Genomic DNA, 17,037 nt, shown 5'->3' on the forward strand with positions numbered 1-17,037 from the left:
CTCTTCCAGCCCAATGAGCTTGCGCTGCCCAATTACACCCATGCGACCAATTACCCTGATAACCTACAAGTCTTTGGAATGTGGGAGGAAACCAGAGCACTCGGAGGAAACCAATATGGTGATGGGCAGAACATGCAAGCTCCTTTCAGACACCAGCGGGAATTGAACCCTGGTCGCTTGTGCTGTAATAGTGTTATGCTCCCATGCCGCTTCCTGGCAACAAAGGAACTGAACCCAGATTGCTGGTACTGTGATAGCGTTACACTAACTGCTACACTATTGTACTACCCCATTTCCCTATGCCTCCTCCCAGTGGCTGCAGCTCCTAACCGAGTTACATAGCAGGTGCCATCAAGACATTTAATAGACATGATTTTCATGGCCTACCAAGTCCAAGAAAAATCCAGGTAACAGAATCAACCACAATGCAGAGGATTTCTTGCCCTCACAAGAATGTTTCATTTTGTGAACTGAGAGGATTTGTGGATAACCCTTCTCAAATCTGGGTGGTCCCATATCAGTTTGGTGATGCCATGGAAGCCTTGATCTCAGTGCAAGTTGGAGTCAAGCAAAGTTGCATTATCATTCCAACTTCAACCAAAAAAAAAAATTATACCTCACCTCCAAAATCAGAAGGAAATGTTCATTACCCCCACAATTAGAAGGCAATGACTTTGGTTTGCCCATCTTGCCAATCCATGCTGCTACATTTCCACAAATGTGCATGCATTGCCAAGATAAGCAAACCACCAGTGGCTCTCCCAGGCTAATGCTGAAGCTCTGATATGGCTTGAACGGCTTCACAAGGTGGCCACATCATCTGCATGCCTGATACCAGATTCCCGGAAAACTGATTCATTTATTTTGTTTGGCATGTGCGTGTGCAATGTTGGCGGGATGATGTCTTTTTCATGCCTTTACAAGGCGCGGAGCGAGAGAGAGCGAGAGAGCGAGAGAGCGAGACAGACAGACAGACAGACAGACAGACAGAGTGGCACGCCACTCCTCACACAGACATTTCGCAGTATTTCTCCCTTTATTTTACAAGGTCGAGTTGCAATCTCGACACTCAACCTAGCATGGATGGAAAGCATACTCAGGAGCAGACCCGGCTGGGTTTGAACCCGGGAACCTCCATTCCAGAGTCCGGCGCTGATGTCATTGTGCCACCAGCTGGCCCAGAAAACTGATTTTCATAATGGCATTAAACCCCATGAACTCACTTCAAGGACACTAGAACTCATGTTCGCAGAATTATTTATTGACTATAATTTTCTTCTGCATTTGCAGAGTTTGTCTTCTTTTGCACATTGGTTGTTTGTCAGTCTTTGTGTGTAGTTTTTCATTATTCTGTTGTATTTATTTGTTCTACTGTGAATGCCTGCAAGAAAATGAATCTCAGGGTAGCATATGGAGATAAACATGACCTTTGATAATAAATTTACTTTGAACTTTGGGAGTTCCAGGAGGCTAGAGACAATGTTTCAGGGATGTTCTAAAGGCCTCCTTGGCCAAAAAAAAATTAATAAAATTAACATCCATGAATATTTCTGGCCAAGGATAAAGAGTAGGAAAACTGCAATACAGCCAAACCACCTACCCATCTAGCCGTATGGGCACTTCCTGGCCCACCTGTAGCAAAATCTGTGTTCCATGCCATATCAGAAGCCAACAAACTAGATAATTATCCACTGCAAAGGACTGCCTAAGACGACTTAATAATCTGGATTTCTTACCCTCCACCACTGACAACGTGTGGTTCATTGATGATAAATCGGCAGACATCATCCTGGTGACCAGTGTACACAGCAGCAGGGTGTCGATGCAGACCAATAGCGTTCCGACTCAAGGGATAGGCTCGGATGTCAGACGCTTGGGAGAGATAGAGCCATTGTTTGTCCAGTTGTAACCAAGGTAACAAACTAAAGACAAATTAAAAGATAGATCAGGTCAGAATCAGTTTCACACGTTCATGGGTTTACTGTGCATTCAGAAATCAATAATGGAGGGGAAGAAGCTGTCTCTAAAAAGTTGAGCATGTGTCTTCTGGCTCCTGTACCACTTCCTTGATGGTAGCAATGAAAGGAGGGCATGTCCTAGATAATGGGGGTCCTTAATGATGGATGCCACCTTTTTGAGGAATTGCCTTTTGAAGGCGTCTTCGATGCTAGAAAGGCTATTGCCCATGATGGAGCTGGCTGAGTTTATAACTTTCTGCAGCATTTTTTTCGATCCTGTGTAGTGCCCCCTCATGACAACACAACTAGGGAACCTTTCCCCATGTTTCAATGAAGCAAGATAGGCTCTTGGCATTAAACTTTATGGGGATAAAACAGGTGAATTGGGTTGAGAGGGATAATAAGTCAGCCATGATCAAATGACGGGGCAGACTACATGGGCTTGATAGCTCAATTCTGTTCCAATAACTTATTGTCTATGAACAAAGCTGTTCCACCGTAGCTTTGCTACATAGCAATCCATAATTACACAACCATAAATATTAGCTGGCATATCAAGAACTCAATGTGATTTGAGTATTAATGGTACTGAACAACTAAAGGATGAACTGGCTTGTTGTGTATTTAAAACCATGAAGGTGACACAGTAACACAACTGGTAGAGCAACATTCCCACAGCTCCATTGGCCTGGGTGCTACCACGCTCCAGAGCTGTTCCCATGGACTTTTCCCATTCTCCCAGATTGTATGCATTTCCCTCTGGGATACTGCACCACCCAAAACTGAGCAAGCTACTAAGCTAATTGGTCACATACATTGGTGACTATAGAATCTGGGGAGAGTTAATAATAATGAGGACTTAAGAAAAAGTTTGTTTAATTGTCCTTCAATCATATACGAATACTCTTGAATACAGCCAAACAAGACAGTGCTTTCCAGGGCCAAGGTGCAAAACACAGTACCAACAGTCATACACAACACAAGGCACTTATAATTTGATAGCAGCAAGCATACAGTCGCAAAAAAAGTAATATAGCCCAAGTCCCAGTGTCATGTCCTGTTGACTGATGGTGCATGGGAGGTCGTCAGCAAGAACAAGCCTGCAACAGTCCGATCATCATGCCCATGTGCAGCCACGGATGAACACAATCCTGGTTATCTTGCACTGAATGAACCCTAGAGACAGCACTGATGGGAGAGACCAGAATGGGTGCCACCACACCACATCACCTCTGGTGTCTTCTCCACTGGCTGGCATGAGAGCCTAGCCCACGCATCGGTCTCGCAGGACTCTGCATTACCAATGTCCAACTGGAATCACTGGGAACCACGGAAGACAATCATTTGCACCATTTGTTGGACAGCGCCTTCCTGTAGCAGGCGGCAACAAAGTCTGAAACAATCCACCTCCATCGCTATCGAGCAACTTCTTTGTAGACCTGCAGAACTTAATGATCTTAATATCCGGGAGTGTCTTGTGATCATAAAATAGCTGTAAAGGATGAACAATTATGCCTCTGTTTGAACCCAAAAAGGCTTCTGCAATCAAGCACACATTTTACAGGAAAATGAGATTAGTGTAGTATTATCTATTTGCTGGTCTTCCTTTACTCCCCTGATTACCCCAACTGGAGATCCAAACACTCACTCTGGTGAAGCTTCTCATACTGTTTTCCAGTCCTGATGAAGGATCTCGGCCCAGAACATCAACTATTTACTCTTAGCCACAGAAGCTGCTTTGCCTGAGTTCCGCCAACATTTTGTGTGCATCACTTTGATTTCCAACCTCTGCAAATTTTCTCTGGTTCGCAAACCTGAAAAGGTTGGCTAATGGGAGAGTGGATAAAAAGCTGTAATCTTCTGAAAACTCTTCAGTTCTGGAGAAATGCCACAGGATTGGAAAACTGTTAATGTGATAGCCCTATTCAAAAAGCAGGTAACTCTCAGCTGATTAGCCTAACATCTCTTGTTGGACGATAATTAAATTGGTTTATAAAGGAGTGATGGCAGTCACTTTTAGGAAATTAGGAAAGTTGTAAAGTAATCAAGCAAAAGCAACATTGCTTCCTGGTGGAAAACGTGTGGGGCAAATCTGTTAAGACTTTGTTAGACACTCCTGGATATCAAGATCATCAAGTTCTGAAGGTCTACCCCACTAGCAGGTTGCTCAATAGCAATGGAGGTGGACTTGTTTTGGACTTTGTTGCCGCCTGCCACAGGAAGGCGCTGTCCAACAAATGGTACAACTGATTGCCTTCCATGGTTTCCCAGGGATTCCAGTTGGCCATTGGTAATGCAGAGTCCTGCAAGACCGATGGCATGGGGAGGGGGTGGCTCAGCCAGCACCATCATGGGTACTAGCCTCCCCAGCATCGAGGACACCTTCAACAGGTGATGCCTTAAAAAGGTTCAAAGGTTCCCTGAATGTAAGTCATCAGGTCAGGGAACTTCTCAGTCTTTATTCCAATTAGTCTACCTAAAAACTAATTTTCTAGTAATGGTGATGATATTTCTAATTCCCCACCAGTATCATTCAGTATTAATGGATGTATACTCTATACATCCTCTACTGCAAAAAAATGTTGCAAAATATCTGTTTAACTCCTCTTCCATTTCCTTGCTCCCATAACTATTGCCATAGCCTCATTCCTGAGGTGCTTTTGGTCATTAGAACCGCTCTCTTCCCTTTTATATACTTAAGGAAACTCTACTGAAACTGAAAATGAAATGTAAGAAACTGCAGAGAGACGTGGACAAACCCAGCACTTCATGAAAACCAGCCTCCCCCCCCCCCCCAATGGACTCTGTCTACACTTCTGTCTGCCTCAGTAAAGCAGTCAGCATAATCAAAGATCCCATCCATCCTGGTCACCCCCTCTTCTCCCTCCCTATTGGGGAGAAGATGGAAAAGCCCAAAAGTATATACCACCAAGTTGAAAGACAGCTTCTACTCTAATGTTATAAGACTATTGAATGATCCCCTAGTATGGTAAGATAGACTCTTGACTTCACAACCTATCCCATTATACTCCTACACCCCATTATCTACCTACACTGTAATACTTTATTCTGCACAGTTATTGCTTTACCTTGTATAATCTTAATGCCACTGTTGTGATGAAATGATTTATATGAATGATGTGCAAGACACGTTTTTAAGTGCACCTTGGCACGTGTGACAATAATAAACCAATTTTATTAATTTACTTCTCTGTTGTTTTATTTCTTCCTGCTTTTAACATTCTCACCATCTTTCTCTCAACCTAGGCTGGGCTCATTGATTCCACACCTGTCCTGAAAGGGTTTGATATGACTGCGTAGAGACAATTTTGCTCCTTATTTCAAAATCAGAATCAGGGTTTAATATCACTGACATATGTTATGAAATGGGTTGTTTTGCTTCATCAGTACATTGCAATACATTATGATTTTTTTAAATTATAAATTATAGTAAGTATATATAATTAAAATTAAATAAGCTGTTCCTAAAACATTGAGTGTGTGTCTTCAGGTTCCTGTGCCTCCTCCTTGATGGTAGCAATAAGAAGAGGGCATGTCCTGGGTGATGAGGGTCCTTAATGATGGATGCACTTGCAGTCTCCAAGAGGTTCTGGCAGACACAGAGTGCGCAAATCTCATGACGGGCGGCTGCGGGATGGGTTGCCAGCTGATGTTTACCTCCATTTTCACCAATTAAACCGTCCATTGTGCGCCGATTGAAGCAACGAGAGAGACTGAAGCATTGAGATGAGTGTAGAGGCTGCCTGCCTTTTATTCGCTCTGCCCAGAGGGTGTTGCCCACTCTGTATTTGAATGTGGACCTGGACTATAGACTCCCCCCAATGAGTCTTATAGTTCTTTTTAATATTCTGTGTTTCTCGCTCGATCTTTCTTACTTTATTTTGGGGGTTAATGTGCCTATTCCATTTTGTTCCTTTTTTGTGGGGGGGGGGAGGGGAGGGATTTTGGGGGTTGATGATTGTGCTGCCTTTCTTGGTTTCATGGCTACCTGCAGAAAAAGAATTTCAGAGTTGTATACTTTGATAATAAATGAACCTTTTTAAAAGGCATCACCTTTTGAAGGTGTCTTTGATGCTGGGGAGGCTAGTACCCACGATGGTGCTCAGTGAGCTTATAACTTTCTGCACCATTTTCCAATTCTGTGCAATGGCCACTCCGTACCAGACAGTGATGCAACCAGTTAGAATGATCTCCATGGTACATCTGTAGTAATTTGCAAGTGTCTTGATCACACACCATATCTTCTCAAACTCCTAATGAAATATAGCCACTGTTGTGCCTTTTTGTAACTTCATCAATATGCTGAGGCCAGGACAGATCCTCGAAGATGTTGACACCTAGGAATTTGAAAGCTCTCACCCTTTCCACTGCTGATCCCTCAATGAGAACTGGTGTGTACTCCCTTGACTTCCCCTTCCTGAAGTCCACAATCAAGTCCTAGGTCTTACAGACATGAAGTGCAAGGTTGTTGTTGCACAACACTCAAGCAGATGATCAACCTCCTTCCTATACGCCCCCTCATCACCATTTGAAATTCCACCAACAAGTTACATCATCAGTAAATTTATGATGGTGTTTGAACTGTGCCTAGCCACACAGTCGTGAGCAGAGAGAGTAGAGCAATGGGCTAAGCACACATCTTGAGGTGCACCAGTGTTGATGGTCAGTGAAGAGCAGATACTGTTTCCGATCGGCACAGGCTGTGATCTTTTGTGAAGAAATCAAAAGATGCAGGTACTAAGGCCCAGGTTTTGGAGCTTACTGATAAGAACAGAGGGTATAATTATGTTGAAAGCCAAGCTGTGATCAATAAACAACTGTCTGATAGCTGGTATAACTATTGTCCAAGTGATCCAAGGCCTAGTGGAGACCCAGTGAGATTGCATCCTCTGTAGAGTTACTGTGGCAATAGGCAAACTGCAGTGGGTCCAGGTACTTGCAAGGGTTCACCATCTTGAAAGGTGTTCTGACATCAGGCTCTGACACAGAAATCACAGGGTCACCAGATGCTGCAAGGATTTGCACAGGTGTAGTTTTATTGAGCTCATCTGGAAATAAAGCATCACAAGCCATTCACAATATCAGGTTTTGATTTGTAGGATGTAATGGCCTGCAAACCCTGCCACAGCAGACATGCATCCGATTCCATCTGTAACTGGATCACTGGTTTGGAATGCCACAGCAGACTACAAATCTCCTGGTTCACCCATGGCTTTTGGCTTGGGTATGCCCACTTATCCACACAAGTCTTGATGAAGTCGCTGACAGCTGTTGCATATTCATTCAGATTCTAAACCGAATTGCTAAATAGCGACGCTGACTGAAAGCAGTTCTGTAAGCACTCCTCCAGCCCCCTTGACCCTTACCACCGGTGCTGTGGTCTTCCAGTCTCTGCCCAGGAGTACAGGTACACAGTCAGGTGATTGAATTTTCCTAAGAGTGGGTGTGGGATGGCACGGTAAACATTCTTGATGGTGATAACACAGTGGTCAAGTGTGTTGGCTCCTTTGATTCCACAGGCGATAGGCTGGTGGTAGTTTTTCCAGAGACATCTTCTAACTGGCCCGATTGATATCCCCCACAATGATAGGGAAGGCATCAGGGTGTGCCTGCTGATTATGGCGCTCAGCTCCTCCTCTGCCTACCTGACACTGGCCTGACAGGGATTGTACTAGGATGATGGCAGAAAACTCCCTCTGCAGATAAAATAGATGACATTATATTGGGAAGAAATGGGGCCATAAACAGAAAAGAATTGCCACTTACTTGCACTTCCACCTTAGAGTAACCTCTTGACGACACCTCCCATGCTTCCAGTTCTGAGAGACCTTCACACGCTCTTTCAGAGCTATATGGGGAAACCTGAAACAGTACAGCACAGAAAAGAACTGAATGCATACTGTACTAGTGTGCCAGTGATACAGAGGCTGAAATCAAGTTTCTGCAGCAGTGCCAAAACAGACAATGTCAAATTTGTTTTACTCTTTGCCCATCTTTTTCTGCTAGCAACCTTAAACAGAAAAGAAAGTATCCAGCATCTTGGAGAAAGGGCTGCTAATTTTGTATGGCAGACTGACGATAATTCCCAGCAATTTTCAATCACCTCCCAGAACTAGCAGAGAGAACTCTGCAGAGAAAAGGAATAGAGAAAGGCTAAAGAAGTCCACGTAGGAGGAATTCACACAAAATGTAACAAGGCTTAGCTAGTATGATTGCTGTTCACTCACTGCCCAGAATTCAGCTCTGACCCATTCCAGACTGACAGAATTAATTCTCTCTATCTCGTCTCACTCCTTAAAATAGAGTGAAATTAACCTAGCAGTAACATGGGATTAAGAAGCACTTGGCATTATTTAACAACAGCAAGTTCCTAAAGTGCAAGTACCACAGAGTCACAGAACACTAGAGCACAGAAACAGGCTCTTTGGCCCCTCTAATCCATGCCAAACTACCTAGTCCCAACTTTCTGCATACAAGACCACAGCCCTCCATACCCCTCCTATCCATGTATCTATCCAAATTTCTCTTAAGTTTTGAAACCAAACCCAAATCCACTACTTCCACTGGCAGCTCATCACACACTCTAAGTGAAGAAGCTCCCCCCGTCATGTTCTCCTTCAACAGTTCACCTTTCACTTTTAACCCATGACCTGCAGCTCTAGCCTCACCCAAACTCAGTGAAAAAAGATTGTTTGCATTTACCCTACCTGTATCCCTCATAAAATCTCCCCTTATTCTCCTACACTCTAGAGAATAAAATCCTAACTGATTCAGCATTTGCCAATAACTCAGGTGCTCAAGTCCTGGCAATATGCTTGTAAATTCTATCTGCATTCTTTCAACCTTATTGATATCTTTCCTGTTGGTAGGTAATTAGGTGAAGGAGCAACACCTTATATTCTGTCTGGGTAGCCTCCAACTTGACAGCACAAATAGCTCTTTCTCCTTTCAGTAATTTCCCTTCCCTTTCCTCTTTTTCTATTCCCCACTCTGGCCTCTTACCTTTTCTCTACCTATCTATCACCTTGGTGTAGAAGGAATCAAACTGGGTGAAGGAAAACCAAACTAAAGGGCGAGGTGTGCCAGATTAGACAGTTTAACCTCCAAATCACCAATTCTTACTCCACAGCAAGAGTGGCAAAGTCCCTCCCAAGCAGAAATTTCACAGCAGACAGGAGTTTCAAGATGTGCTGTCCAAGCTCTTCTGAAGAAACGCAAAGAAATGAGCACGCTTGAAGACCAGAAACACAGTGGTCGTCAACAGAAGCTGAATGCAGCAGATGAGAGAAAAATCAAACTAATGTCTCTTCTAAATCAGATTCAGTTCTGATCTCACAGAAACCACTGGAACACAAGAACACCCCTGTACACACCAGCAAATTCTTGTCAGAAGTGGGCTTCGTGGAAGGGTTGTTGCTGGAAAGCTATTCCTCTGAAGCAGAAACAACGCTAAGAGACTCCGCTACGTACAAAAACACATGGACTAGGGTGCTGAACAATGGCAGCAAGTGCTTTGGACTGGCGAGTCAAACTTTAAAATATTTGGCTCAAACAGGAGGCAGCTTGTGTCTGTAGAACAGCTGGAGGGCACTACTTGGATGAGTGCCTGCAGCCAACAATGAAGCAACATGAAAGTTTCTTGCAGGTTTGGGATTGGTGATCTGGTCAAAGTTAACGGAATCCTCAATGCTGCGAAGTGCAAGCAGATTCTCATCCATCCACACAATACCATTACGGAGGCATCTGATCAGTCCCAACCTCATTGTGCAGCAGGATAATGACCCCCAAGCACACGGCTAAGGTCATAGAGAACTATCTTCAGCAAAAATAAGAACAAGAAGTTCTGCAACACGTGGTATGGCCTCCCCAGAGCCCTGATTGCAACATCATCGAGGCTGTCTGGGATTACTTGGAAAGGCACACAGAAGCAAGTGAGACAGCCAAAGTCTGCAGAAGATCTGTGGCAAGTTCTCCAACTAGTTGATTTTCTTATAAAACTGCATGACAATGTACCTAGGAGAAGTGAAAAGATAAAGGGTGATCACACCAAATATTAATTTGATTTAGGCTTTTTAAAAAACTGTTTTCTGCTCTTTATAGTAAATTTGTTGATATTTAGAAACCTTTCATTTCAATATTTTTGGAAGCATCCTTGCTTTACAGAATTCTTTTATGTGTGCTTAAGACTTTTGCACAGCACTGTAAATACTGCATAATAATGAGTACTGCTCGTGCCTTATACAACCATCTTGTTCATCCACCTTGCCTTGTGATGAAAGTTTACACAGATGGACCTATGCTCTTATAGTTATAAGACTGCAAGACAATTTCATTGAAACGTACAAGGTTCTGATGAGGCTTCACTTGGTAGATGCTGACAGGGTATATCCCTGGTGATCTCAGAACAGGGCAATTTCAGAGATCATGGATCACAGATTTAAAATAACTCAATTGTCTAAAAAGATCCTTCATCTTATGGAAATGAAGATACTGAGTAATTAATAAGTATCCTAAGCCAGAGAGAGCTTCAGGAGAATAAAGAATTGTGGCAGCCAGTTATGAAACCAGAGTTGAGGTGAAGATTGGATGAGCCGCAGACTTAGCAGATGGTGGAGTAAGCACAACCAGTTTATATGGCCAACTCCTGCTCCAGCTTCTTTTGACTCTATGTCTCTTTTGGTTCAGTGTCATTTAAATAAATAGGTATCCGTTAGTCTCGTGAGACCATGGATTTGCGCCTTGGAAGGCTTCCAGGGCTTCAGGCCTGGGCAAGGTTGTATGGAAGACCAACAGTTGCCCATGCTGCAAGTCTCCCCTCTCCACGCCACCAATGTTGTCCAACATAAGGGCACTAGGGCCGATACAGCTTGGCACCGATGCCATCGCAGAGCAATGTGTGGTTAAGTGCCTTGCTCAAGGACACAACACGCTGCCTCAGCTGAGACTCGAACTAGCAACCTTCAGATCACTAGACTGACGCCTTAACCACTTGGCCACGTGTCAACACAGTGTCATTTAGTGTCTGATTAATCTTTGAGAGTTATCTTGGGATAATTTACCACAATAAAGACAGTGTATAAATGGACCTTGTTTTGATGTGGAGCAAAGACTTGCTGGAGTGTTTTGGTCAATACTTCCTCCCCAATCTCACTATCATGAGCTAATGACTCACCTTGGGTTTATACTATGGGGAAAAAAGTGTTAGTCCCTAGTTGTGGCTGCACTTCAAAAGCAATAGACTGGTTATTAATTGCAATGAAATGTGCCACAGGGTGCTACAAAAATCCAAACCTTTTTATTTTGGTCACAGATTCAAATATAAGTTGATCAAAAGCTGTGGAGAGTCTGCTCATATGTCACCTGACCTGTCAGCAGTGTTGTGACCACCCTGCTTAGTCTTGTAAATGCCTGGAGCTAATTCATCTAAGCAGAGTGCTTAAGCAATGGAGTACGTTAAGATTCACATGTGTGGTGCAAAGGAAAAAAAAATCTGACCGAGTGCAAGGAAACAGTGGGCATTTATGGGCAACACCTGCTGTCATCACTCGTGCTTCCCTGGTACAAGGTCTCCGTCATCCAGACACAATCTCCCATTCTCTCTTCAAAACAGTTTGGCTGAGATCGGGAATGCACTGTGTCAGAGTTCACAGGGGGAAGATACACTGATCCACGGACAAGGCAGGGAAGCGCAGGTTCAAAACCATAAAAGGCAACGCAAGAACTGGCTGATTCACAGCAACTATATAAGAGCAAGTCCAGTTGTGGAGACAAAACCTCAGAATTATTTTAGTAACGACCAAATATCACAAAGGGTATGGATCAGTGATGGTGGGAGGTGGATGGGGACAGTTACCATGTGAAGTCAAACCAAGGTGGGATTAAAAAAGTGTGAATGGTAGCACCCTGAGGAGTGTTGTGGAACAGAGGGCCCTGGGAGTACAGGTACACAATTCACTGAATGTGATGTCACAAAGTGGTGAAGAAGGCAACTGGCCTTTGTCAGTCAGAGCTTTGAGCACAAGAGTTGGGACATAATGTTGCATTGTACACAATGTTGGTGAGACCACAGTTGGAGTTTTGTGTATTGTTTTTGTTATCCTGTTATAGGAAGGATCCCATTAAGCTGGAAAGCGTACAAATACTTATGGGAACATTGCCAGCATTATGGACTTAAGTTATAGGGACAGGTTGGGCAGGCTGACTCATTTCTTTTTGGAGAGTGGGAAACTAAAGGGTGACCTTATAAATTGCATACAATTGTGAGGGACATAGATTGGGTGAATGCACTCAGTCTTTTTCCCCCAGGGAGAGGGAACCAAAAACTAGAGCGCACAAGTTTTAAGGTGAGAGGAGAAAGATTGAAAAGGGACCTGAGGGGCAAATTCTTCCTTCAAGAGTTGTATATTTATGGAATGAACAGCCGGAGAAAGTAACTGAGGCAGGTACACTAATAACATTTACGTGGCATTTGGACAAGTATCTAATTAGGAAAGGTTCACAGGATATGGGTCAAATGCATGTTAATGGCACAGGCTTAGTTGAGTGTCTTTAGCATCATAGGTGAATTAGACTGAAGGGGCGGTTTCCTCACTCAGATAGAATAACTAGGATATGTCAACCTCAGTTTGTGAGTAGTACAGTGGCACAGTAGTGTGGTGGCCAACGCAATGGTTTACAGCACCAGCAATTAGGGTTCATTTCCTGCCACGGTCTGCAAGAAGATTGTAACCACATGGGTTTCCTCTGGACACTCCATTTTCCTCCCACATTTTGAAATGTATGGGTCAGTAGGGGTTAGCATGGGCATGCTATGTTGGCAGTAAAAATATGGCACCATTTACAGGCTGGCCCAAGTACATTCTCGAACTGTGGTGGTCATTCACACCAGTGATGCACTTCACACCATGTTACATGTACATTGAAACAAATAAAGCTAACCTTTAGCAGTCCCTTGCCTCCTGAGTAAATGGACTGATAGTTCGTCCCACTTTAAAAAAGAGCTCAGATTGACACACGCAGACTCGTTGAATTTCTAAAACATCTTTTAGCATTTCAGGAATCCCAAAGCACCTTGCAGCAAGATCCCACAAAACAGCAGTGTGGCATTTTCTTTCCTGGTGATGTTAGCTGAGTTTTGTTTTTGCAGAGTGGTGAGTGCGTGGAACATGGGTGCTGGTAGAGACAAATGCACTGGGGACATTTAAGAGACTTTTTAGATAGGCACATGAATAAGTGAAAATGAAGCACTGTGCAGGTTGAAAAGGTTCAATTCATTTTAGAGTAGGTTAAAAGGTCAGCACGTCGAGGCCAAAGAGCCTATACTGTGCTATGTTCTATATTCTATTAAGTATTGGCTAAGATACAATAAGCCTCCAAGAGGACCATAACCTTGTTCTGGTTTGGAGGATAGCATGCCTCAGTAACCCAAAGAGCTAAATGGGACAAAGCGTAGAGGCCAGACTGAGTGGTCCACCGGTCCTCCAGGATCAAGGATTCAGCTCAGGGCTAACAATCCTGACTTGTCAAACACAACTGTTAGGGAAACAGCAATGAAGAATCTTTCTACACCTGCGTGCAACTGCATTCCTGAGTCTCCAAGGACCTGTATGGCAAGGAAGCTACTGGCGTGGAGGGAAGCCCTGAACACTGCCAAGACCAAGGACAGAGAGAGATGGAGGACCTTAATTGCTGTCCTAAATGCCAGTAGGTGTAATGGACAGCAAGAAAGATGTAAGAAGACCATAAGACATAGGAGCAGAATCAAGCCATTCAGCCCATCATGTTTGTTCCGAATGTAGACCTTCCGATCAAGGAGACCTCCTCTGGTCAACTTTGACATGGTGCCACATCTACATCTACAAAAGCATGCACCACCTTACTTCACTGTTTTATTTCATCCGATGCTTTCAGCACTAATTCAGGAATATCAACTATCATTCTCAGCTCGTGTCTAGAGTCAGACTTGAACCCAAAACCTTCTGAATCAGACGAGAGCAGTAACCACTGAGCTACAGCTGACAATGAGGAAGCATCACTGATTAGGACTCCCTTTACCAAATGACAACATGCGGTGATCATGGAAATTGTTCAGAGATTAATGTGAGAAATTAGGGCCCCTCAGTGAAGCACTTTGTTGTAGAGTAACTTGCCAACAGTCACGGTCCATGGCCCTTCAGGAAGGGACACAAACAGTATACTTGCAGTCATAGCAGAAGCATGGCCTCACTGGCTTTAGTACAGAAGAGAGAGATTGTAAAGAAAAATATACAAGGTTACAGCTTTGGTAATCTGAGACTCCTCCAACACATCCAAACCCAATGTAAAACACCTATTTGGGTCAAAGTACAAAGGTCAGCAAGCAGCACGCTTATTTTAAGCAGTTGCCATTTGCTGCTCTCTAGAAACAAATGTGAGACGCATATGTTCACCAACAATAGATCTTCATCTCTCTCTCTCTCACACACACACAAAGCAGACTGTAAATCAACAGTGCGTTTGGACTAGAGCAAGAGCCCCACACCCTCGAAGGACAATCTAGCTTGCTGTCACATTTCACACATCTCATGCACTTCTGCCTTTGCCCAGGACAATCCTTTACGTTTTCAAGCACAATCATATCCTTCTTTACATCGCTCTGCACCCAACCCACAACAAGTTGTCATAGATTTCAGGGAGCTCTGAAATTACCGCAGCAAATATCAGCAATCTTCAACAACCAGAGTGTGTTCAGTCTGATTTGGAAATTTGCCCATTGTCTGTGGTCAAGTCTACTGAAGACTGTTGCTTGCTGCTGCTTACGCGTGGGAGGGAGGGGAGCTGGTGGGGTGGAGGGGGGAGACTTTGGGGTTCTTATGTTTAACTGTCGTTCATTCTTTGGGGCACTCCTCTGTTTTCGTGGATGTTTGCGAAGAAAAAACATTTCAGACATATACTGTATACATTTCTCTGACATTAGATTGGACCTTTAAACAAGGACTTCCATTTCCATATTGAGAATAACCCAATGGACTCCGTTAATGCCGACACAAGGTGCTGGGAATCTGGAGCAACACACACAGCTGGATGAACTTAACAGCTCAGGCAGCAGCTATGGAGGAAAATGGACAGTCGTTTCAGGTCCAGACCTTTCATATGGACTCCACAGCTTTCTTGGCTCAAGCTAGACACCTTCTACACTGGCTCAATCTTGAGATGTTTGCAATGGCTTGGTTGTGTCTCCTTCTTCAAGATCAAGTGCATGGGTCTTAAGGCTAGTGACTAGGGGCATCACTGAGGTCCTGAAGGATGGGTTTTGCTTAATTAACCAGCCTTATTATGTAATTCATGCTTCATAGCAGATGGTTAGATTAGCAATGTATGAAACTACAGACTGCAATGACCAGATAATCTGCCTTTGGCAATGATGCTTGAGAGATTAATATTGATCAGCAATCCAAAAGGATTCTCCTGCTCAAAGTTCAAAGTAAATTTTTTGTCGAAGTACATATACGTCACCATGAAGGCACAGGCTGAAGACACACACTCAGTGATTCAGGAACAGTTTCTTCCCCTCTGCCATCCAATTCTTAAATGGACATTGAACCCATGAACACTACCTCGCTTTTATTATTTCTGTTTTTGTACTATTTTTAATTTAGCTATTTAATACACACATATACTTACTGCAATTGATTCATTTATTTCTATATGTATTAAGTAATGAATTGTACTGTGCTGTTAAGTTAACAAGTTTCATGACACATGCAGTGATATTAAACCTGATCCTGATTCCAAATACAAAGGGAGATTCACTGGCTTGTGGGCATACACAGTAAATCCAAGAAACACAGCACCCGAAAGGACGAACAAACAACTAACATGCAAAAGACAACAAACTGTGCAAATACAAAAATAAATAAATAAATAAATATCGAGAACATGAGATGAAGAGTCCATAGGTTATGGGACCAATTCAGTGATAGGGCGAATGGCGGTATTGCCTTGGGTTCAACAGCCTGATGTTTTATGGGTAATAACTGTTCCTGAAACTAACAGTGTGGATCTTTATGCTCTGGTACCTTCTTCCTGATGATAGCAGTGAGAAGAGATCATGGCCTGTATGGTGAAGGTCTCTGATGATAGACACTGCTTTCCTGTGACAGCACCCTATGTAGGTATGTTCAACGGTGGGGACGGCTTTACCTGTGATGGACTGGACTGCACCCACAGCTTTTTGTAGGATTTTCCATTCAGGGGCATTGCAGTTTCCCTACCAGGCCATGATGCAACCAGTCGATATACCCTCCACCACACTTCTATTGAAGTTTGTCAAAGTTTTAGATGTCATGCTGAATCTTTGCAAACTTCGAAGGAAGTAGAGGCACTGCCATACTTCCTTCCTAATGGCATTTGTGTGCTGGGCACTCTGAAATGATAGCACCGATTAATTTACAGGTGCTGACCCTCTCCACATCTGATCCCTTGATGAGGACTGGCTCATGGCCTTCCGCTCTCCTCCTCCTGAAGTCAATAATCAGCTCCTTAGTCTTGCTGATGCTGAGCGAGAAGAGGTTGTTATTCTGGCACTACACAGCCAGATTTTTAATGTTCCTCCTATATGATGATTTATAACCACCTTTGATTTAGCCAATGACAGAAGTGTCATCAGCCATCTTAAATATGGCTAATATTAGAGCTGTGCCAGGCCACATAGCCATAAATATAAAGACAGTAGAGCAGGGGACTAAGCACACAGCCTTGTGGCGCACCTGTGCTGATGAAGACTATGAAGGAGATGTTTTTACCAACTTCAACTAACTGGGGTCTGCAAATCAGGAAATTGAAGATCCAATTGCATAAGGAGGTATTCAAGCCAAGGTCATGAAGCTTATTGATTAGCTTTGAGGGGATGATAGTACTGAGTGCTGGAGCTGTAGTTGATGAGGGGCACTCTGAAATATGCATCTTCACTGATGTTTCAGGGTTGAAAACCCAATGAAATGGCATCAGCTGTGGACCTGCTGTGACAGTAGGCAAATTGGAGCAGATCCAAGTGGCTTCTCAGGCAGGAGAAGATGTT

At 43.5% G+C, this 17,037-nt stretch overlaps 1 protein-coding gene across 1 annotated transcript in view; it reads right to left on the reverse strand.

The window, feature by feature from the left end:
- The window catches only part of fbxw4 (F-box and WD repeat domain containing 4), a 169,717-nt gene that overhangs the window by 123,333 nt on the left and 29,347 nt on the right, over window positions 1-17,037 (reverse strand). The window contains exons 2-3 of the mRNA XM_072239050.1: window positions 7,746-7,841; window positions 1,737-1,922 (exon numbers count right to left, since the gene is read on the reverse strand). Coding sequence (XP_072095151.1) covers window positions 1,737-1,922; window positions 7,746-7,841 — 282 coding nt within the window. The remainder of the gene's footprint in view (window positions 1-1,736; window positions 1,923-7,745; window positions 7,842-17,037) is intronic.

The sequence above is a fragment of the Mobula birostris genome, chromosome 21, assembly GCF_030028105.1.
Source record: "Mobula birostris isolate sMobBir1 chromosome 21, sMobBir1.hap1, whole genome shotgun sequence".
NCBI lineage: Eukaryota > Metazoa > Chordata > Chondrichthyes > Myliobatiformes > Myliobatidae > Mobula > Mobula birostris.